The sequence below is a fragment of the Colius striatus genome, chromosome 3, assembly GCF_028858725.1.
Source record: "Colius striatus isolate bColStr4 chromosome 3, bColStr4.1.hap1, whole genome shotgun sequence".
In the NCBI taxonomy this organism is placed as follows: domain Eukaryota; kingdom Metazoa; phylum Chordata; class Aves; order Coliiformes; family Coliidae; genus Colius; species Colius striatus.
In genome coordinates, this window is record NC_084761.1 from 38006114 (window position 1) to 38029713 (window position 23600).

Genomic DNA, 23600 nt, shown 5'->3' on the forward strand with positions numbered 1-23600 from the left:
CTGATTCTCTCAGAGAGATAACAAAGAGAAAGACAGAGGAAATAAGATGCCACCTTTCTCTTTCTTGCAACACAAGCAGAGGTACAGGATGTCAGTCAAATTGCAACACTAAACTCAGCATTCCTAACAGGGAATGCTTCTTACCATGAAGCTATGAACTTACCTACCAAAAAGTACTCCAGAGAAGTTGATAAACTTTATATCTATAATGCTAAGTACTGCTTGATGAGAAATCAAATGCCATGTGGAAGTTGCTGCCCACATTTCACTTCTTTAGTCTTTGAAATATCCAAGAGACACTACTTCACAGGTTCTGCAACATATGATACAGACCTAGTGTGTGACTGAGCCATATCTCAGAAAAAACAATCCCTAAACAACTTAAATGTTGAATCTTGATAGAACTGTAAGCCAAACACATGCAAACACATGCCCTCAGTAATGAAGACATACCCCTTTGCATAGCAACACTCAAAACAACTATTTTTAAAGTGTGAGCTTTTGATTTTTCCTCAGTAAAACTGAAGAAGCTTACATATATACGCTTACATATAAGGAGACGATTCCCATAAATGTGCTGAAATACTAAGATGCATAATGGGAACATATACTCTATATCTGAACATATCTCTGTATCTACATACACTATCTGAGGCCAGGTTAAAGCTCAATGATTGAGTTAAGCCTTTATTGCTATAAAAAGCAAAACGGGGAAAGGGGCTTAAAAACTTTCCAAGTTTTAGAGAAAAAGCAGAAAACAAAGAAGATGAGAAGTTCCATACTTAGACCTAGAGCTAAACCATATAATTATTAGCAGTATTTGCAGATGCTGTTCAACTTAGAGCCTACTAAGTTGGAGAGATAGAGGAAAAGCGATAGATATTTCTACTCCTTTAAAGTACAACAAGCCACTACTTTCCTCTCAGCAGCTATATATGCTACTTGCATTCTGGGGAATGATACCTAGACCTCTGATCAAGTTGTCTGCAGCTCACCTTTGCTCTTCAGAGCAGTCTGATCACTACTGTACTGTACTTGTTTCTACGTCCACTTCAGGATCAAAGTGCTCCCACAGTCTCAGACTTATAATTTTTTCCTATGTGTCTATTTCGTTTCTATGAGTCTAAAGCAATGGTAAAGATCATAGAATCATCATGGTTGGAAAAGACCTTTAAGATCATTGAGATCAACCACTAACCTAACAGTACGAAGCCCTTTAGTAGATGTGCTAGCTTCGCACCAAAGTGAAGTTGTCACCACATGAAAACAGATATATCACAGAACTTGACAGAACATGAAATGATGGCTGAAAACAATTTTTTGGGCTTGGTTGCATCTAGGCAGTTTATCCGAAGATAACTTAGAAGCAAATTATTATTTGGGATTAGAGCCTAAGAAGACCAAGTAAATTTACTTATATGACAAGTAAACATAACCAAAGACATTTCCAACTCTGTATACAATCAGTCTTTACAAATGCTTACCTTTTCTGAATAGTTCTTGAAGGCTCTCTGCACTTTGATTCAAAATAGCCCATATTTCCTCTTCTTGCAGTGGTCCCCCCCGAACCTCCAGAGCCTCTGCCAGTGATACATGCATGTTACCTACGAAATGAAGTGGACTGATTTAAGATTACATAAGAGTTATTTTCTCATTGCATGTACCACTAAAGTAGTAATAATCCATGTTCAACTCCCAGTCACAAAAATTCTCTAATATAACAGAGCCCATCAAATATAATACAACAAAGCATTCACCATGACAATAAAGAACTTTAAGCCCTTGCTATTATGAAGAAGAAAACTTTGGGTTAAGACAACAATGATCCATACTAATATTGTAGGCTACTAAATCAATGAAGTCAGTGAGCCGGCACCAGTCCATATGCCATTGGCAAGAGTTCACTCTGTTTAAGAAAAAGAACAAAATGATTAGTAGTTAAAGGTTTATTAATATAAATCAGTTATTAACATTACATTTAAATAAGTCCAGCTGCTCTTAGGTAAGGAAGCCCTTCTTCCAATATATTTTCACAGGGCTGTTTATATTATCTCATGACTAAATTTTAAGAAGCACTGGCTCCAAACATGCAAGCAAGGAAGCTAGCTGTGGAACTGACAGTTATCATCTTTGCTTCATACATTTAAAAAAACAAAGTAAAACCATTAGCAGTGCTTTATACGTTGCATCTCCAGAAAACAAGTAATGACTTCCTTCCCCATCTAAAAAGGTCAGGCCTTAATATTTTTTTCAAAGAGCTAAATCATTTTCACCACACCAGAATATGCTATTTAGTTGTACAAAACCATTTTGAAAACTGAAGAATGCATCCCAAAATATTCTGGCAAAGTCAAAGCTTCATTATTTCAAAAAGCTCAGAAACAAATAAATCATTTATCTGCTTAATTATTTCATCTTTCTATGGACACTAAATGTTCTCAGATTGAGCACTCATGTCAACTTTTATTTGTGATCAAGATGCAGTTGCAGTTTCTTCTCTCTGTTTCTCTCCACAGCCCAAAGAATAAAATCTTGAGGCAGTGAATTGCAGCAAGAGTAAAAGCCTAAGGTACATCATCAACACTGATGAGTGAGTTAGGTCTCAAATGTTCCAAAGTTGCTGCGGGAAATGGATAAGACAGTTCCATGAGCAAAGAATATTGTCCAGAGATCAGTAACCGATATCACAGCTTTAGATGAACCAATGGTACTGCCAGAGGTTCCCGCCCATTGCCTTACAATCAACTAGCCAGAGTCTCCCCATCAGCAAACAATTGTGGCTGAGAGGAACACTCACGGACAGTGATCTAACAGTTTGCAAGGAGGACAGGCTGACTAGCTGTATTTCCTAACTAGTTTAATAACTGTTTAGGTGGTTTCACATCTTCATGTTTCCAGGTAACCAGGCTTATACCCATATAATGGCAATATAAATGGCTGAATATCCTGCAGTCTCTAGCTAAAAATTTGGGCTTTGAAGATACTTGAAGTATTACCCAGAACCCTACGCTAGTGAAAAATTTCATGTTGCTGGCTGTATTTCATCAGACAGCTTATTTTCCTTACCTCGTAGCTTGCCAGTTTCTAGTATTCAACGACTTTGCATATTTACTAAGCCAGTTACATTTCAAAAATTAAGGTTCAAAAGTCATCATCAAAAGATAACGGAAAACAGATCCAGACCACATTCAAAGAAAGAGGAAATCTGAATCCCCAAAGAGAAAAAGGAAACATCATTCAAAACAAAGCTAAGGATCAACACAGACTCGCAATGAATGGATGGAAAGCCAGAGATAAAACATGTTTCTAGTCAGTATGAGATTTGCATACACATGGCACGTAGTGCCTGGTCTATCATTGGTACCAGGGAATTTTGTGTTTTCATAGCACTGTCTCAAATTTCAGTATGTACCTCTAGACTCAAACTGGATTGTTCAGATTAAAAGATCTTGTCTTCTCCTAGGGACTAAAAACAGATGACTTGCAAATTAAAACTTTTTGTGCTAAATATTCTAAAATAATTTTGCTGAGCATTATGCCACAAACAAAATTCACCTGCAAAATCCTTATCTGTCACTCCCCTTTTCCCCATCTGGCAAAATCCTGATTTCCTTCAACTGTAATTGAGTAATAGTGTGAACTGTTCTGCAGCAGATACAAGCCAATTCTCTAACATCACTACAGAGACCATAAGCATGTCTGCTCAAATGCCTAAACATGTTACATCAATAGTAAAAGAATCCTACAGAAAAAAATTTACTGATCACAGTAAGAAGTGTACAAATATCCACCCAGGCACGCAGGCCTCAGCTGTAGAAGTATAAGCAACAAGACCTACTTGAATATTACAGATAGCAGTAGCTTGACAACTAAAACCAGACATCACAACACACCAAACCCAAAACATTTCAAATTGGTTTTAAAAGCCCAAGCAAAATACAACAGAATATCAACCAAACATAGCCACATGTCAAATGGCATGAGTCGGGATTTGAGTGGGACTCCCATTGGAGCATACTCGTTTCAGTAACTTTTTGGTAACTTTGGTTTGGTAACTTTTCCTGTAAATTTCCTTCCCCAAAACCATCTTGAAGCTGCAGTGTTTGTCTGTCACAGAAAATAGCAGGCCAACACACTGGTTATGAAGACAAAAGCAGTTTCCACAAAATGCTTCTGTTACAGAGGAACTAACTGAAGGGACTTGGAGTGAAGTGTTTACAGGTGAATGCTTGGCCAGAGTTCTCCATCTGCACAGGCCATGGCCACCTATTAACAGCCAGGCACCGTTAATTTAACATGATGAAGTTGACAGTGAAAGTGCCTGGCTCAAAACATACTTCTTCCCCTCTAGTTTGTTGTGAGTTATGTTTTTCACAAGCAGAAAGGAGAAATTTGTAGGGATCGTAATGTTTGCAATGCACAATTCTTGTGAAATTGCCATCTCAGATTCTGGAAGCCTTCAATAGCGTCTGATCCTTTGTGAACACAGAAGGTGAAGCTCCAAGTGCTCAATACATACGAGCTTTGGGATTTGTGTAATATCTAAACAATTTGGTGAATTGCAATTTAATGACAGTTATCGAGTAATTCATGTATGAGAAAAACATAAAGTTTTGTAGAATACCATATCAGAACTATATGGACTGCTTGTCTTCACATAAAATCATTACAGTTGGAAAAGACCTTTAAGATAATTGAGTCTAATCACTAACCTAGCACTGCCAAGCCCACCACTAAATCTCACCTCATCTACACGTCATTTCAAAATTTCTAGGGATGGTGACTCCACCACCTCCCTGGGCAGCCTGTTCCAATGATTAATAACCCTCTGGGTGAAAAAATTCATCCCCTCAAAGTCTCTCTTAGTTCTCTAATTGAAGTTGGTTATATATAGTTGTACAATGTTCATTCTCCAATTCAAATGAATCACCATTTACAATGTGTATTTAAACTCCTATGGCTAAGAACTTGGAGAAAAGAGGCTGGGTGATAATGACTTATGTCTGTGAATTGTAAACTTTTAGCTGACTTCAATGGAACAAAGAAAGTCTAATCCAAGGAGAGAGGATGACTATCTCAGGAGAACTGAATAGCATTAGCCTAAAACGACAGAACACAAAATTACAAGTAAAATGAGGACTTTCGTATTAATGGTACAAACTACTCAGCTTCAATCTTCCAAAGATGATCCTGGCAGTCCCTGTGTTTTTCACGGCATCGTATTGACCGGCAGAGAAATCTAGATGCACCTGAAGAGCTCTCAATGGATTCTTAGGTTCCCTTCAGGCCACTTTCTTGCAGTGAGTCCTCTCCCTGTCTCCTTATTTAAGGAAAGCAAGATATGTTCTGCTGATATCCTGTGCCCTGTTCCTTTCACTTCTTGTTATTAAAAACAGATAGATTAAAGAACATTGAAAGGTGCATCTTCTGCAGATGTGTTCACTTCTTTTTTCCCTGGGACAGCATTATGGTGGCATCTTAACATGAAGCCACAACAACATTTAGCTGGAGATAGGATAGGGAGGCTTACAAAGCTAAATGCATCCTGCTTCTGCACCTTGCTTCACAAGGTGAAAAATCCAGTTACAGCCATGATCAGGAGGCACATCAAAGGGCTAGGTGCCATGAACTCAGCATGAACTGTGAAGGTGTTGATTCCCCATACACCACAAACCCACACAAGATTGTAGCCACAGAACACCCCAAAAGAGACACTCACAAAGCAGAGATCACAACATAATGTAGCAAGAGTGTGAACAAATTAAAATAGACTGGAGACACATAGACATGAACATTACTTTTAAGTTGCTTGCTCTGGAACAGAATTTGCTCCTAGACCCTACAGGAGTACAACTTCCACAGGAAAGGTGTCGCATCATGTGGAGGCAGCTCTTTTTTGCTCCAGGACAAGAAAGTAAATTCAGGTGTAAATCATTTGTATCAACAAATCCTGAGTGCAACTTCTCGCCCTCCATGCCATCCAGCCCTAAGCCATCCAGCCAGCCAGCACAATTCCAAGAAAGAATGCTGCTTAAGCCAAAGGCCTCTCCCAAATCTCAAACACTTCCCCTAAAAAGCCTGTTTACCTCATGAGGACCAACTGCCAGCTCCTCCCTCCAAAGCAGACAGCTTATACACTCCCTGATGAATGGGACAGGTAGTTCTGTCTCTTCCCTGTAAAGCAAGCTCAGTAACCTCCTTGCCCCTAGTCCTACAGTCTCAATAACCCATATTAAAAGAGCAACACCTACGGAACATCCAGGCAGTGCCAACATGGTGCATGAGGCAGTCTGACACTTTCTCAGTACAAGGTAAGTGGAAAAGCACAACAGGAGCAGCCCCTCACACTAAGCAATATGGTCAAAATTACTATTTGTAAGGCGTATACTTGCAAAGTTTTCAAAACATCTCGCTTTTTAATTACTTATGTATGAGGTACAGAAGTTAAATGCTCAAAATCCTCATTTTCCCCAATCACCTACTTTTTTCCTAACTATTTCAAATTTGAAATTTAAAGTCTCCAATAGCAACCAAGAATTAGGAAAAGTTTAATGGCCTGTTCTTTCCAGATTTTATTGATCTCTTGACAGATTAAATGACTAAAAAGCTATTGCTATAACTACATCTAATAAAGACTATAGTATCAGTAATTTTGTCAAAAAGTTCCCAAAACCAGATTGTTAATTCAAAGGGCTAAACTGCTTCAACTTAACCATTGCTTGACAACTTCGTGATTTGGTTTTGGTTATAGATATCCATTGACTTTTTTCCATACTTTCTGCATCAGCATTTTCCCCATGTTGTAACTTCAGAAGCAAAGATTAAGTCAAAATCTGTGCTTTAATATCAGCTAACTAATATGCTTGCAGTACTTCATACTTATTTGATATCATGAGAATGCACTGTCAAGAAACACGAAGATCAGCTAGCTGCTCTAGTCAAAGCACTCTGTAGGGTTTTTTCATATGTGCTAGAAACAGTGAAAAAAAATCTAGAATATAAAAACACTGTTAGAGTTTCCAGACAATAATATAAAATACTCTGGTATTCATTTTTATCCTTTGGAAAAATTTAAAGCAGAGGAAAAAGAGATAGCAAGAAGGTTCTGTATACATCAAAAATATTTTCTGAGGTGAAAAAACCCACTTCATTTGTCCCATATAAAACACTGTTAGCTGACTTATCTGTCCCAAAACGAGCATTATTGCGCCTTTGCTCCACTGGTATACCTACACAAAAAGTGACAATTCCCTTTTAGCCTTTCTTTTAGTTTATAAGTAAAGAGCCATTTCTTAGCCTCTCCTTTGTAGATACAAATGCCTAAAAGCAGAAATACATTTAACAATATGTAATGGTTTTCTCTGGTCAGAATTTGGTAGCAGGGGGCTACAGGGGTGGCTTCTTTAAACAAAGAGCTGCTAGAAGCAGCTTCCCCTGTAGCTGATAGGGCCAGTATCACTCGGCTCTAAGATGGACCTGCTGCTGATCAAGGCCTGACCAATTAGCAATTGAGGTAACAGCTCTGTGTTTAACATATTTGAGAAGGGGAAGAAGCTGCTGGGCAGATGCAAAACTGCAGCAGCAACAGGGAGTGACAATGTGAGAAAATCTCTGCAGCCACCAAGGTCAGTGGAGAATGAGGGGAAGGAGGTGCCCAGGCATTGAAAGAGAGATACCCCTGTGACCTGTGGTGAAGACCATGGTGAGGCAGCTGTCCCGCTGCACTCCATGGAGGACCACCAGGGAGCAGAGATCCACTGGCAGCCCATGGAGGACCCCACACTGGAGTGGGTGGATGCCTGAAGGAGGCTATGACTCTGTTGGAAGCTCACCCTGGAGCAACTTCCTGGCAGGACCTAGGAACCTGTGAAAAGAGGAGCACACACTGGACCAGGTTTGCTGGTAGGATTTGTGACCCCATGGATGACTCAAGCTGGAGCAGTCTGTTCCTGAAAGACTATTTTCCCTGTGGATGACCCACATTGAGGCAGCTTGTATAGAGCTGCACTCCATGGGAAGGATTCATCCCGAAGCAGTTCACGAAGACGTGTAGCCCATGGGAAGGACCCATGTTGAAGAAGTTCATGGAGGACTACCTCCCATGGGAGGAACCCCACACTGTAAGTGTGGGAAGTGTGAGGAGGCCTCCCCATGAGAGGAAGCAGCGGCAAAGTCCATCTGTAATGAATTGGGGGAGGTGTTTTAAGATTTGGTTTTATTTGCCATTTTCACTAGTCTGTTTTGATTGTCCATTCTTAAATCAAACCTTTTCTCCCCAAGCTGAATCTGTTTTGCCCATGACAGTAATTGCTGAGTGATTCACCTGTCTTTATCTCAACTCACAAACCTCTTGTTATATTTCTGTCTCCTTCATTCAGTTTAGGAGGAGTGATAGAATGATTTGGTGGGCACTTGGCCAGCCAGGGCCGGCCAGGGCTAAACCACCACACAACACAATTCTGTCCAAAAGAATCTCTTAAATTCATCTGTCTAAAGCCATGATTAACTGCCTAGAAGTGAAATAGTGACACTCTTATTAAGCACTCACAGAGCATGAAGTGCTTTCTAAAAACACTCAATATGCACAAATCCTAGTGAAACCAAACTGGAGCTATACCTGAACAGCTGAAAGTCTGGTCTCTCTCATTTCAGAACCTAAGCAGCTGGAGTTATTATCATGCCCTGTAATTTCAGAATGCTGGCATCTAGCCTATTTATTTACATTGACCCACATCTTACACCTCTGAAGAAGACCTGGAATGCATCTACCAACTGGTTTATCCCAAATAGTACTGTTGCTGAAACTGTGCTTCAGTGTGGAGCCCTGGAGCCAAGTTAGAAAGCTTGTGCTTCAGTAATCTTTTAAACCTTATTTTCAAATCTGCACATATTTAGAAGTGTGCGCATAACATGTGGTTTCCTATAGCTGAAGGTCCAATTTATACACTGTCCCCAAAATAAGGCATTATTTGCAAATACTCAAATCAAGTACTCAATCAAGGCAAATATACAAGCTAACAAAGTCCACAGTCCTTAAAGAAATTTTAACTTTTTTTATTTAAAATCCTGCTCTCAAGTTTATTTCTGGACATTATTCTCATTATGTTGGAAGATAAGGAAACAAATCCTTACAACATGCCTTTTTCTTCACTTCTGTAGATTACAAAAAGGTGCCAAAATGTCCCACAAGATGCAAATTGGTTTTCTCCTTTTTTTTTAAGTCCCTAAATAGCTGCCAGAAATCATATGAATCTAAGATTTTGCAAACAAATATATTTACATGGAGTTTTCATTCTATCAGATACCTGATAATATTGTCTTAGCATAAGCATGATTCCTTCCTCCTTCATTTGGCAGAGGTCAGGAAAGTATTATTACCCAAGAGCTTCTTCTCCCCAGCTGTGGAAATAGATTCGTTTCTTTCAATCACATCTTTCCCTCTTTTTTCTCTCCTGTAGGCAGCCAGGCTGAAATGTCAGGCAAAACAGTCCCATGCTCTTGGGTCAATCCTCAAACTAATAGCTTGCTTCTTGAGCTCAAACTTCCCAAGTAAAGGAGCAGAAACTAGCTCAAATTTGTGATAAAACACAAAGAATAGGAGGACACTTTAACAAGTATAGGGCATCATTAGCCTTTTATTTAAGCATACAGTGATGGTCTCACACTCACTGTAACAGATGAAATGTTAGCACTGCTCCTTCCAAAGCCTTAAATCAGTCTGGTATTCCCATGTTTGGAAGACAGAAGAACTTGACATTGAGAATCTCAGCTCACATTGCCAGAGAAAACCGTGTTTAATTAACTTGAGAAGTGCTTGCTTTCTTTCCTGGAAGGTGGAAAGAAACCAGCTTTTGGCATTGGACCGCACTTGCAATGGAAGAGAAGCAAGGGTTATTCCTGACTCCCTCCTTTGCTTTTCTGTCTCTCTATCACTAGAACCAGATAAACTTGTTTATCTGAGGCTTCATGTAAGGCAAACTAGTAAATCCAGTCCAAAATGTATATAATAATCATGAAAGTCATGTTTTCTAGGCAACTGAAGAATGCACTTTTATACATTAGAGTAGCTGATGTTTCACATTTGATATTAAAATTGTATTTAGAAAAGTACATAATTATCACTACAAAGTAAGCTTAATCCACATAAATAGGGACATGACTCTTGTATCCCTCTCTTAGTTTAATTGTCAGTGTAAGATCCTTGGGCAACTCCCTTATTTTGCTGTTGATCTGCTCCACCTTGGAGAGGCACGTCTCCTTGGTGCGTTTCTCATGCTTGCAAATTACATTTTAATTGCTAAGTAGGAACCAAGGACCTGTGACTAACACAGGCTTTATAAATGGAAAAGCAGAAATTTCAGGACTGCAAAACAGCTTGGCAGCAGTAACACTTTTCAATAATACTCTTATTTATAGGTAACAGATGAAATTCTTCTAATGACAAGAAATAATCACAGGCAAAACACATAAACACGTCTTAGTACTGACAACACAACTTCATGAACTAGTAGTGTACTGTCTGTCACAGAACTTCCCTTACAACAGACAAATTCCACACTGCACTGAAGTCTTGATGAAGATGTCTTCCTTGGCATCCTTCCCCTCTGCTTTTTTCAACTCACAATATCATTCTTCATAAACTACACAGGGGTACACAACAGTTGCTAGGTCTATGTGGGTGACACTTACAGGCCACAGTAAGGACAGATTTGCTGAAAGAAACAAAGAATGGCACCTGCAGCTTTAGTCCAGCAGTTACTCCATTGTTGTATGCAAGAGCTATGCATTCCTCACATACTATAAAAAGGTCATGACTGAAGTCTGTCCTTATTCACTTGCAGCTCTTAGCACAACTGAAGAGGGAAAGTTACTGTCAGAGGAGCAGACATAGTAGCATGCACATAATTTAGGTATCATGGAGTCACTAGGAAGCACTAGCCTGACTCACTAGGTACTACTCCCTGCCATCTATGGCATTTTAAATGTATTTACAAGTAAGACATCAGGGCTCTGTTAAGCATGTCAAGTAAGCAACAACAATTGTACAGAATAGCTGCTGTTTCATATCACTACAAAGATGATTTTATCATCAGTCCCCAATGTTTGAGAAGAGTAATGATGAAGTCTCTAACACTAAGACATAAATTGTCACAGACTAGAAACTCAGTAACTCTAAAGTAAGCTTTGTTGATTTAACAGGTGCAAATTAAGCCAGCATTGCTCAACAGATAACTTTCCTAACATAAACTCACTCTAGAGTGGGTTTTTAAAAACTTAAGATTAAGATCTCTTCTGTTGCAATGAAGTGATCAGGATTTTAGTACATTACATAAATTCTCTAGTACTGAAGGGTTCAGATTTTGTTACATATTAATCCTTCCAGTCTCAGTAACATGGAATGGCACCTTGCTTTATAAATGCCTCTTCTCAGCACAACAGCCCCTTGCAGTAATGTAAAAACCAGCATAAATGAAGACAGAACAACTGGATCAGCAAGAAACTAAGCACAATATGCCAAGAGAGTAGAAGTTCCCAAATTTCTTGGATGCAATATTAGAAAGTAAATTTCAGAAAGCTTTGCAGATGTTTATAATTAGTCAGAAAATTTCTGACTTTCAGATAAGTGTAGAAATAGCACTATATTAATGTGCTAAAACACTGGGCAAATATTATTTTTAATGCCCACAAACCTTAGTAATAAAGAGGCATGTTAGGATTGTAGTATATTTGTAAGTCACTGTTAAAGTCAACATATTCTTAACAAGTATAAAGACTGATCCCACCAAACGTTATTTCAAAACTGGATTTTAATCCTATATATTCACATCCAATCCTTCAAAAAAATGCTTTTGCTGTTATTATGATATGTGAACTGTGGGGCTCACTTTGTTTTTCAGATTTGTTCCCCATGGGAGAAGGGTGGATTTGAGGGTGGTGGGGGAAATTAAAATTCTTTCTCATTCTCCTATGTTTGACTACCAGACATTTTGGAAAAAGATATTAGAAAAAGATATATCATACTACATCACCAAAACAGTTTCTCCACAGTTAGAATAAGTTTGTGTATGGTAGTGAAACATGTATATATCACATGGTATGTAATGTATGTGTGAAACACACTAGTTTCAGAAACAATTCTGTTCTGGTTTTAGTTTGAAAGCAGCACCCTTGCATACTCGAGAAAAGAAAGTGATCTGCTATCAGGGAGTGCGACTTGTGTACTCAACCACAATAAACCTCCATTATCCAGAGGACATACTAAGAGCTCCTTCGTATGTCCTTCCTGGGAAGGAAACAATATCTGACAATGGAATTAACACTGGATGAGTAACAGAACAAGTCTGAAAATGACATCAACTTCCATCTGATTCCTCCAGCACTCCTTTACCTTAGACATACAGAGGCAAAGAAGCTGCACTACTGCAACACAACAGATTTCTTTTTGAAGTACAGATTCAACTGAATGTAACAGGACACTCTCACATAGATCACCTCACCTAACCAATAATACTATTAAACTATGCTGGTATGTATATTTTTGCTATGCAAAAAAAACCCCACCAAAACCAAAACAAAACCAATCAATTTCAAAGTACGACCTAGCAAGTGTTCTTTTCAGCTAATTAGTTTCTATAAGTAGTCCAATAGCTTTTTTACCTAATGTCCTAAGTCAATCTGGATCCTCACTCACATTTTTTCTGTTTATGACTACAGATGATAAGGGACTAAACAATTACTGATGGAAATGGGTAATCTTCCAAATAACTACACTCTTCCCACTTATGATCCTGAACGATGTTCAGTTCCTGGTAACTGACAGGAACGATTCTGAAATAAGTCTGCAGCTGGGGGAAGAAGTAATCATGTTCTCCAACTTTAGTCTGAGAGTGCTATCCCTTTGGAGTGTTTGTCTTGCACCTTTTCTTCAGTGTTTGATGCTCGAGACAGTAATGTTCCCAAAGTCTTGGAAATTTTTACTTTTTTAGGTGACTGCATATGCTCTACAACACAGGCAACAGCACAGAATCCCAGGATTTACAGCAAAGCAAAAAAAGGAAGAAAAAAGTGTGCTACCTGTCCAGACAGTTATGATTTTTTTGTTCATATCTGGGGGGAGAAAAGAAAAAAGACAAAAGGAAAAAAAAGAGATATGACATAAGGAACAAAATATTATGAGGGCTGCAGCTAGATAACAACACAGATATCTTATCCATGAACCCACCTGTCTGGGACTAAAGCTATTATTCACACAAATGATGACTAATTCTTATTGTGAAAGTCTGAATTTCTACCCTGAAAAACAGACAAGATAGAACATAGGCCTACATTTCAGCTGTCAAGAATTGTATACACAAGAAGAGCTGCATCTTTAGGACCAAGGCATAAGCTAAGAGATCCATGCTCTGCTTATCTGTAAGTTGAAGAAAATGCTAATTCATGCACAGTTGTAAATACCAAGTCTTATTCAAAGAGCACAGCATTTCCTTCACTCTTCTGTAGCAGGAAAATAAAAAGTAATTTTCCTTTCAGACAGAGAGCATTTCTCAAGTCAGACAAGTCGGAGGCAAGAGACTTTAAAAAGGTCTATGATTCTTCTGTTAGGTGTGAGAACATGTAAAAAGATTTATGCTAAAGAAATCTGAAGTAGGTGGTATCAGTGACTAACATTTCATAAAGCAACTTCACACATTTCCAAGTGAGAACAAACTCAATGCAAACTACCTCTTCAAAACAGAGTTATCTAATGATAACCCATTCTTAAACTGATACTCAAGAAACAGGTACACGCTGAGGGAATAGTAGAAATGTGAACAGGCAGCTGGCTGGATCTGACTTGTCCATGGAACAACTGCTCCTACACAGAGCAATTATAAAGACACAAATGATAAGCTCCAGCATCATGCCATTATTTTCAAATGAAGAGGGACTGATTCCGAGGAAATGAGAAGCACTGGCAAGTGAGATTACATACCTGGCTCTGAACTTCATTTCAGCCTTCAGGAAGAATGTGCTTTTTATAGTGCACATCCCTGTGAGAAAGTATGTCCCCACACATATATATGTACATATACACACACCTGTATTGTTACCATCCAGCTATATAAAATGTGTACATGCATTTTTCTGCATGTGATTCCTTCACATGTATCAAGCAATTTTTTGTTTAAGTTTCTGATGCAAGACAGAAGAAAAACTCTGAAGAATAAATGGAGTTGTAAAGGGGCAGGAACACCGGTCTATATGGAGAAGTCAACATCAACTACCTGAAAGCCTTGTTAGAGGGCCTCTAAAGCCTATTAAAGGTTTAGAATTAAAGGCAGAATTAAAGTAAGATTCTGCAAGCGTTTGTAAAAAGATTTGATACCTGCAGATGGGCTGCAACTGTAGTAACCGACCTCCGTCTGTCCAGAAACCAGCTTTTCCTTCTACAGACACAGTACTGCAAGCGATCATTAACAAGTATTGGTGAAAATAATCATGAAAAAACAACTAGATAATACAGATGATAACTGAGCTCTGAGTTAGATGCACACAGTGCAAACACAGGAGATTCCTTCTTCTGCCTAACATCTGCTTGTCCCAAGCACAGAAATCTGTGACAATTAAGGTGACCATTTGTCCTCTCAGAGTACAGATCCTTCTTCCTACAATTCCTTTTATATTAATGTATACAGAAATTAATTTTAAACTAAAGTTGTATGTATTCTCTGCATACACACTCCCAATCAGTAACCAATTTGCAGGACAGAGTGATCTGAGAAGAGAGCAGGAAACATTCAGCATATACCTTCATGCTGTGAAACAGACACAGAAAATGGAAGATAAAATTTATAGCAAGAATATTATTCCCTACTGGTTTATTATAGGATTTCCCAAAATTCTCAGTCATCTGCTGCTGGCTTTCCATACTCCAATAGTTCTCAATCTCCCAAGTTGTTTAGGTTCTCTGTTAAATCTGTCCTTAACAGCACATTACTCACTATCATTTTGCAGGTATTGAATAAATACTGTATTTTTAAAGGCAGACTTTATCCAACCATCTATAGTTGATCCATTTCCTGCAACCAGTAACATATGTCAAGGTTTACCTACCATTTGCCCATCTGCTCCACAACACTATTGATACAGTACAGCGGAAATATTGATAACAGTACAGTGATGAGACAAGCATTTTGCCAGCATGTCTGGAGATACTCATCAGTTGAAAGATTTCACACAAAAAATAAAGTTTTTTGGTCACAGATGCTTGTTTTTTAAATGAGCCTCTTTATGGAAGCCAAAACCTTCCCAAGCAGCTTACACTGTCTAGTTTAAATCCCGCAATTAGGAGTTTTTACCTCCAGATTAATTAGTAGACAAAGCCACTTGAAGACTTGGAATACCTATGGTTAGGAAATCACTATCTTGCTCTGAAACATGAATTGACACAGCACATATGGCTTTGTACTGAACTATACAAGTTAATTGGAACCTGACTGGTAAACTTGAGCCCCTCAGCCTGTCACAACACTCACCACATTTCAGAAGAATATATAATTATATACTGCATGATTCAGTGTGCTGTTTACAACTCTATAACAATTACTGAATTGACTATACTGCCCCTTGAACAAATTTCTAACACACCTCCAATTTATGATTCATCCTAAATTCAGAGACTACAAGTAATTTATTCAGTCCTACAGTCATGATATTCTCCATGTCTTAACTGCCCTCAAAAGTGATGTGATTACTTGTCCTTTCCCTTTTAGATAGCAAAATATGCCATTTCTCTTTCACAAGAGATTCATCTACCTGTTACTGCTGTCCAGCTTCAAATCCTTACCAAGCTCCAGGTTTCTGAGCCAAGAAAGTGAATGCGATTGGGAGTGTAAGACAGACTCACACCCCAAAGAACATAAACTTCAGTATCATTTGATAGCAACATGGAAAATCTGCAAAGTTTTAGCTAGATCTTTCACACAAAACAGACTGTCTGATCTACAGCAAAGACAGAGAGATGGTCCATAACAGATTGGAAATAGCTTCATAAACCAGAATGGACAAAGACTGCATTTGACAATTATCTGTGCTCCATAATATTTTGGTACTTGGAGGGATTACAGGACAGAACAAGCCACAAAAGATGGCAATGCCAAAAAAAAAAAAAAACCAGGAAAAACAAGATAGCAGCGCCTCCTCCCATGGCACAATGCCAAGCTTGCTGTTGCCAAAAAACAGAGTTCAGGAAAGTTTTGCTTTGTCGGGATGATAAATACATTCATATTAGTAGTTACAGGACAAAGAGCCCTATTACACCCTTTGCTGCATAACAAGGACGAACTAGCAGAAATTTTCCCTCGACAGGCCTAGAAACTGTGAGAGGACAGCATCATCTTTCTTTTTTTTTTTAAGAACATTCCTATGAACAATTATGGAGAGCTAGGCAGACTGAGGACATACACAGATAATGCCTATGTACAAATTCTACTTGCTGTATTGGAATGGAACCTAAAGACGTCATATTAACCTCTGAACCCACTGCCCTAGTGAGGGATTAAGTGAAAAGAGAAGTATAATATAACAATGCCTGAATCTTTCATTGATGCAGCTGGACCACATCTAGTTAGACCTGTGAAAGAATGCATCAAATGTTGTTGCCTTCTCCATCAATTTGATAATTATATGTATGTACAGCAGCTTAACCCTGTAACTCTTATTTCATGAAGATCCAAGAAAACACTAACTAGAACCACCTAAGAACCACCACATGGACACAAAGAAGTTGTCATCCCTCCAAAAGCTTACAGCTCCAGTTTTATACAATAGTTCATATACAGCATAACAACAGTCATCCTTCCCATGCATGGACAGAACTTTACAACCATCTGAATTTTCTTCCAGTCCTGAACACGGCATTTCAATTTTACCCTTTCAAAGTAAAAAACCCATAGGTTTGTTACAAAAAATATTATTTGCAATTTCAGTACATAAATTACATAAACTTTTAGTAGAAGTGGTGCTTCTAGGAAAAAAAAAATAATCAAAATTCTATGTAAGAAAAAAAGATAGGCTGAACATCTTCAGCTCCTCTTTCCACCTTTCATTGCTTTGGAGAAGAAGTGAAAGAGGTTATTCATTAAAATAGCACACAGAAAATTCATAAATGTAAAGTTTTAAAAACCACTTGAGCAGTAGTCTGAAACAGATTTCAAAACTTCAGAATGTTTTATCAATAGTTTCAAAACATTTTCAATTTTGATATATGTTGTCTCACTACCATGCATTCTCTATAAGCTTTCCTTACAAAATAGGGAATTTGAATTATAGTTTAGCCAACTGGATTAGTTGTCTTAGTTTACCCCAAGTTGTATATACACTTATCTGAGAAAAAGTAGCACCGGGTAATCAGTGAAAAGTATCAAGGGCTTACTGCTTATATGACGTACCCAATTTGATATTAATAAAGGGAAATGAGGAGAAAAAAAAAGGAAGAAAGTAACAAAATTTTATAGTTTTGAGATATACATCTCAAATATAGGTGAATGTAATATCTTCTCAGTTCATAGTAGGAGGAATAATCCAAAGATTCCTTGCTGTGCAGAAGCATGGAAGCTGGAACAAAGACTTCAATGGAGAGAAAAGAACAGAAAGAAAGCATGCTTGCACAAGAGCATACACTTAGCCAAGGAAGAAATATTCAACTTACAGAAAAGTAGCAGTTAGGGACATCAGAAATTTTCCCATATGAAAAATAATTTTAAAAAATCATTACAGATGTCAAGTCTTGCTGACAAAGCCAAAATATCTTGAGTGCCATTACTAACAAATTATGGAAGAGAAATACTTTTTCCTCAAATAATTGTCTCAAGTATTTTTATGGTTTGGTTTACAACACTGGCCATTTTTCATCAATTTACCTAGAAGCCGAATATTACACAAATCATTTAGAGGGGAATAAATGCACAGAACCTTTACCAGGTTGAATTTTAAAAGCTACAGGTTTATAGATTAAAATTTTGAGTTTTGGAAAAAAAAAAACAAACCTGAAGGCAGCTGGCACTAAACTAGACTTTGGTGAGACATTTCTCCAATTGTTTTGTGATCTTCTTCCACAATAATCAAACCTCTGTAAAATTAGCTGTAAAACTTTGCCCTCTGTTCACACCAACAATCTACAAACAGGCATTAAAAATGCAGTTTCTCCAACTGTCATATGGAGGAAAAAAGGAATGAGAAGGAAATATAAGCCTTCCCCATCTAGAATTCATAAACAATTTACAGTTGCTCTATATTGAAGAACCTGCTGGTGTCTAGTTAGAGCTTTTGCCAATAGAAAAATCTGAGTTCCACAGAATCTTTGAAAACACTTTAAAGAAAATATATGTTGGGGTTACAAAACTATTATAAAAAGCAATTGCTCTTAATAGATGCATATTACTTCTTGGCAAAACAGTTGTTTGTTTGTTGGGTTTTTTTTAACTGGTATTTATAGCCTACCATTGAAAATATATCATAAGCCTTGAAACAAATGTTGTCTACATAAAAAGAAAATTTATATAAAATTATTTAAGTCTAGACAGGCAATAGTTTCTCTTTCACTTCTCCAAAACCACTGAAGACAAACATTATGCATTGTCAGACTTCCCAACAACTAGTTCATATTACAGTGAAAAGTTAAATTCTGTGATCTTCAGTTTTTTAATATTCTCAAAGCAAAGGCAATGGGTGGGACAGAGTCAGTGAGAACTAATAAATATATCAAAGAGTTCTGTGCATGTCAAGCACAAAAACATTTTTTTATAATACTGCAAACTACATTCAACACTGTGCAAGCATCAGAGAAATTTCCACGATCACCTTAAATGCCACTTGATGGTCCTATTCTGCCCTTTAAAACTTGGTGCCAAAAGACACAAATTCCATCAGTGTCTGACAGTATCACAAAAACAGAGTTTGCACTGAAGAATGCTCTTTTTGACTTCTCTAAGCTTATTTCAGCATGCAATGCCAAAGAGCGCACACAGAGCAAATCAGCACATGTACTAATAAACAGGGAACAAGAACTTGCCTCTTACTGAGGCAAGTAAGAACAAACAGAATGCCTTTTGTCATTGCAGTCCTTAGGTAACGTTTCTCATCTGTAAAAGAAATCAAACTACTTATGTCTCCAAAAATTGTTTTTTGTTGTGCTTTTCATATGATACCATTTAAAATTAAAATTACTTATCTATTATTTTAAAAAGAGGAAACTGAAGTAATGACGAAGACAACTAATACTGCAATTGAAATTCTGTGATACTACTAAGGTGCTCCTGTCTTTTTGTCCTCTCTTCCTATGCAACTATCTCTAGAGCTAAATGTATGAAAACTAACTCCCTTGATGACTATGCATCCTCTAATCTCTCCTTAAGTGATCTGAAGAAAAGGAAACAAGGATTCTATATCAGAAAGGATTTTAAAAAAAAGCACAAGCCAGGAATTGCAGCTTGAAACAGACAGTTCAATATCCAGTACATTTCTTCAGATAGGTAGAAACTGCTCCCATCTTTCAGGTACTGCCATGACCACTGCTGATGCCTCTATCCCAACCACTGACCCAACTGCAACCACCACACTGCTGTAATGCAGGCTTTCATGAACAGTATGGCAGTTTTCAGGGTTTGGATTCCTTCAGTTCCTGGAGTTCTTCTCTGAACAGCAAGTCAAACCATGTGGACACACACAAGCTTCAGAAGTGGAACACAGAAGGTTTCTTCTTAAGCTTTTTGTTTAAAAAGGGGTTAAAGAAGTACTCAGTTTGGAGGCTTTCCCTATTTCTTTTGGTATTTAAAAGCCTAAGCTCTGTTCAACACAAGAAGTGCTATACTGGATCAGATCGCATCTCCCATCACCCTTCCCTGGCAAATAGCAGCTAATATTGAGTTCCTGAGCTAAAGGTTAGAGCTGCACAGTCAAATCTCATCTCTTTCTGAGTACATTTATACTCTTACTCCACATCACATTTTGTTCGAGTAACACAGCTTAAACTAAGCGGCTCACAAGCACTGTTTCCTTTTGTTTGCTGGGAAGATAGTAACCCATCTTCTCAAATTTCACTGGAGAAGAACATGATAAGAGTCCATTAAGGACCCCATAATGCTCAGTCTCAGGACATTTACCAGCTACTCAGCAGTAAATGTTTGCAGCTACCTAAAGTAACAGAAAACGTTTTCCTCTGTCAGCCTTTGCTGTCTACACTGCCACCACAGTAACTGGGAAATCCAAACAATTCTTCCCACATACAAAATATTTTCTATCCTGAAAACAATGCATGCAAATAAAACTACAGAACTCTAATAAAAACTTTTGGAAGGTTTTTTTCCTTAGTGATAAAAAACCAGAAAGTAGACTTAAGGTTTTCTTCCTTTACATATCACATTCCTCAAATTCACAAAGGATAGAACTGTACTAGGGAACAAGGAAAAAGGGAGAAAACTGTTCTTGCTGGAACTTTTGCCAATTGGTTAAAGCAACACTAGTGCTAACATGATACAGTGGTATAAAAAACTACTGGAAACAAACAAGAAAAAAAACAGTCACCACAAACCAAAAAAATCACCAGAGCTGATGTATCACACTCTTCTGAAACACCAACATTTTATAACAAGCATAGCGAGCACAAACATTTTGATTTGACATAAAGTAGTTTTGCAAAGCTATGTCAGTAATTCGGTTCTGCACATTTAGGCCATGTGCTTAAAGCTCCGGGCTGATTTGGCTGTTGCACACATGTGATAAGCTAACTGCAAAGCCACTCAATAAATGAGTCTATACAGCTAATGAAACAAACTTTCATCACTGCCAGCTAGTAAATCTTTATAATCAGATAATCTTTAAATTCTTTATTAAGGTCATTCAACAGATTTCAGTGAAAGAACACACAGAAAAATTAAGCTATTCAAAATTTGTGCTGGAGCAGAGACCTCCTTGTATCCTGTGGCAAGATGACAGCGGCCCCTCTACAACCCATAGAGAGAAATGGTGAAGCTGACATCTGTTGGCAGCTTGTGGAGGAGCCCATGCAAAGGATGACTGTGCCCATAGGAGGCCATGACTTTGAAAGAGAGCAGCGCTGGAGCAGAATGCAGCTGGAGTTGTGCTGCCACAGAGAACTCCCCTGGAGGAGTTTGTGAGAAGAAGCTGTAGCACTTAAGAATGACTCATGCCAGAGAGGTTCATTAGGGACTGTATCATGTGGGAGAGACCCCATATTAGAGCAGGGAAAGAACAGAAGGAGTCCTCCTCCTCTGAGAAGCGGCAGAGACCATCTGTGAGGGACTGGCCGTGTCTCCCATTCTCTGCCCCCTGCACTGATGAGAAGGCAGAGATATTGAGAGCAGAGAGTTGAGCTTGGGTAGAAGGGTAGGTTGGAGGAAGGAGATCTTAAAAGTGCTGGTCGTATTTTTCTCATCATCTTGCTCTGGTCTTTTTTTGCTTTCTGTCTGTTCTGCTTTTAGTTAGTAGTAGATTAAACTGCTCTTATTTTCTTTCCTGAGTAGAGTCTGTTTTGCCCGGAGCCATAACTGGCAGTGAGCTCTCTGATCCACAAGGCCCTTGGGTATCTTTTTTCTTCCAATCTCACTGGGGCCCCTGCCATTCTACAGAAGGTGGGGCTACGGGGCTGGTGAGTGAGCGGCCGTGTGGTGCTTTGTTGTCAGCTGCACTTAAGCCAGAACAACCACTACGATGTACTTAGAAGTTTGAAGGTCTGAAAACTCATCCCAACCTTTATCAGAGAGAAATCTCAGCTTACAGAAGCCTCCATCACCAGTACATGAGATGATAGGGACATTAGTACAGGTTTATTGACCTTACCAGAAAGGGAATTGAGGGTGTCTCAGCATACCTTGAATGAGCCCATCCTTTTATTCCTGAGGGTTCCCCATTGCCTTCCTTATTTTTTTTCTTCATCGTCCTTTTTTAAACTGTGCGCACTGCCAAAAAATCCTGGTTTTCTTATACTATTTTCACAAGCTAAGCCTTCTAGGCCAAAGTCTTCCAGGTGCTGTACAGATACATTCTAGCTAGCTTCCTTTTTCAGATACAAGCCGTGGAACATTTCACAGCTCCTCTTCCTGTGAGAGAACACATTTTCTTAATTTACAGACATAGAAATACATATGGCACTATCTACTGCAATGTTACAATAGACATCAATAAGGATGCTGACAGCATTTGTATTCCACTTGCATCTTACTCAAATTTCCAGTGAAGTTGGCAGGGATATTCTCATTGTTCTTCAGGATGTATCAATTCAGATGCCAAACGAACATGCACAAACATCAAAGTTACCTTTATGGAAAAATATTAAAATTTTCTCTATGTGGCTTTAAAAAAAAAGATCAGTGGCTTCATTGGATATGTTAACATTTTTTGCTGCTATTCTTTGTAAAGATTTGTAATACTAATCATTAAGTTGACTTTTTCTGCAAGCATTTCTGAAGCTCTCCTTCAAGAAGTTAAGGAGAAATTCCTTCAAGTGCAGGGCACTGGTCTAAGAACAGAGAATGAACTCCGAAAGACAGTCTATGAAGGCTGGATAAAATCTCTTTCCTCCTAAAAACCTATCTGAGATGATAAAACCTTGACTGAAAAGCGCAGAGAGAGCTTACTGACAAATAAATTCTGATTCATAAATGCACATAGACAGTAATTCCTTATTTCCTACAAGTCAAAGTAATGTCAAGAAGTCCAATTTTGAGACTTGCAGAAGATTAAAGCAAATTGGCTTCAGAAGAAAAAACAAACGACTGCACTTCAATCATTGAAAAATACTTAAAACATACTAAGGCACTTGAAAGAAACATACTAAACCTCTGAAGGAGAAAACAGTATTTATCACCTGTTACAACATACAATTCAAGGAAGTTACATCTAGTCTTTAATTAGGGTGCTGAAGAGATAACCCCACATGAAATTAACCACAGAATTGTCCAGTCCGTACTGTATACAGAGATGCCTATCAAAGTAACACACGTGCTGTTACTCATTGACATGAAAAAGTAAAGAATAAAATTAGCAACCGTACCACTGTATTGACTATTTGCTTCCCTAAGATTCAAACTCCCAAGTTAAATCACGATAGGCAAATACAAGTTTGGACCGACTTGGAAAAAGGAAGCTATGATTTCACCAACCATAATCTAAGAAGGGATATTCCACTTACTGTTTTTACAGTAAAGATATTAAAAGACAAAACATCTGCTCCCTTTCCCTTCCCTAACTTTTCTCTTTGCTGAAACATTACATTATGCAAAGAGAGAAATGGGTAAAATCAGTAATAATATACTGTTGCACTTGACCTTTGACTAGAGAAGAAAAATCATAAAGATTTTTTACAGTACTGGAACTTTGATGATCAAACTAGACATAAAATTCACAAAAAGTTTAACTATGGATAAAGATCAAAATATTCATTTTTTTCATGCCTCATTTTATCTTTTAAAATGACTATATACAGTCATGAAGCCATTAGCAGAAAAGGGAAAAGGGAAAAACTCCCATCTGAAACATAAAATTAATCACTGGGAACCAATTCCCTTGCACAAACACAGAACTGCAAATGAAAGTGCCTATAA

At 38.1% G+C, this 23600-nt stretch overlaps 1 protein-coding gene across 6 annotated transcripts in view; it reads right to left on the reverse strand.

The window, feature by feature from the left end:
- Positions 1–23600, reverse strand: part of PTPN13 (protein tyrosine phosphatase non-receptor type 13) — a 133423-nt gene that overhangs the window by 104042 nt on the left and 5781 nt on the right. For all 6 annotated transcript variants that reach the window (XM_061992965.1, XM_061992969.1, XM_061992967.1 and 3 more), the window contains exon 2: positions 1485–1604. In XM_061992965.1, the coding sequence (XP_061848949.1) occupies positions 1485–1599 (115 nt within the window). In that variant the 5' untranslated portion in view covers positions 1600–1604. The remainder of the gene's footprint in view (positions 1–1484; positions 1605–23600) is intronic.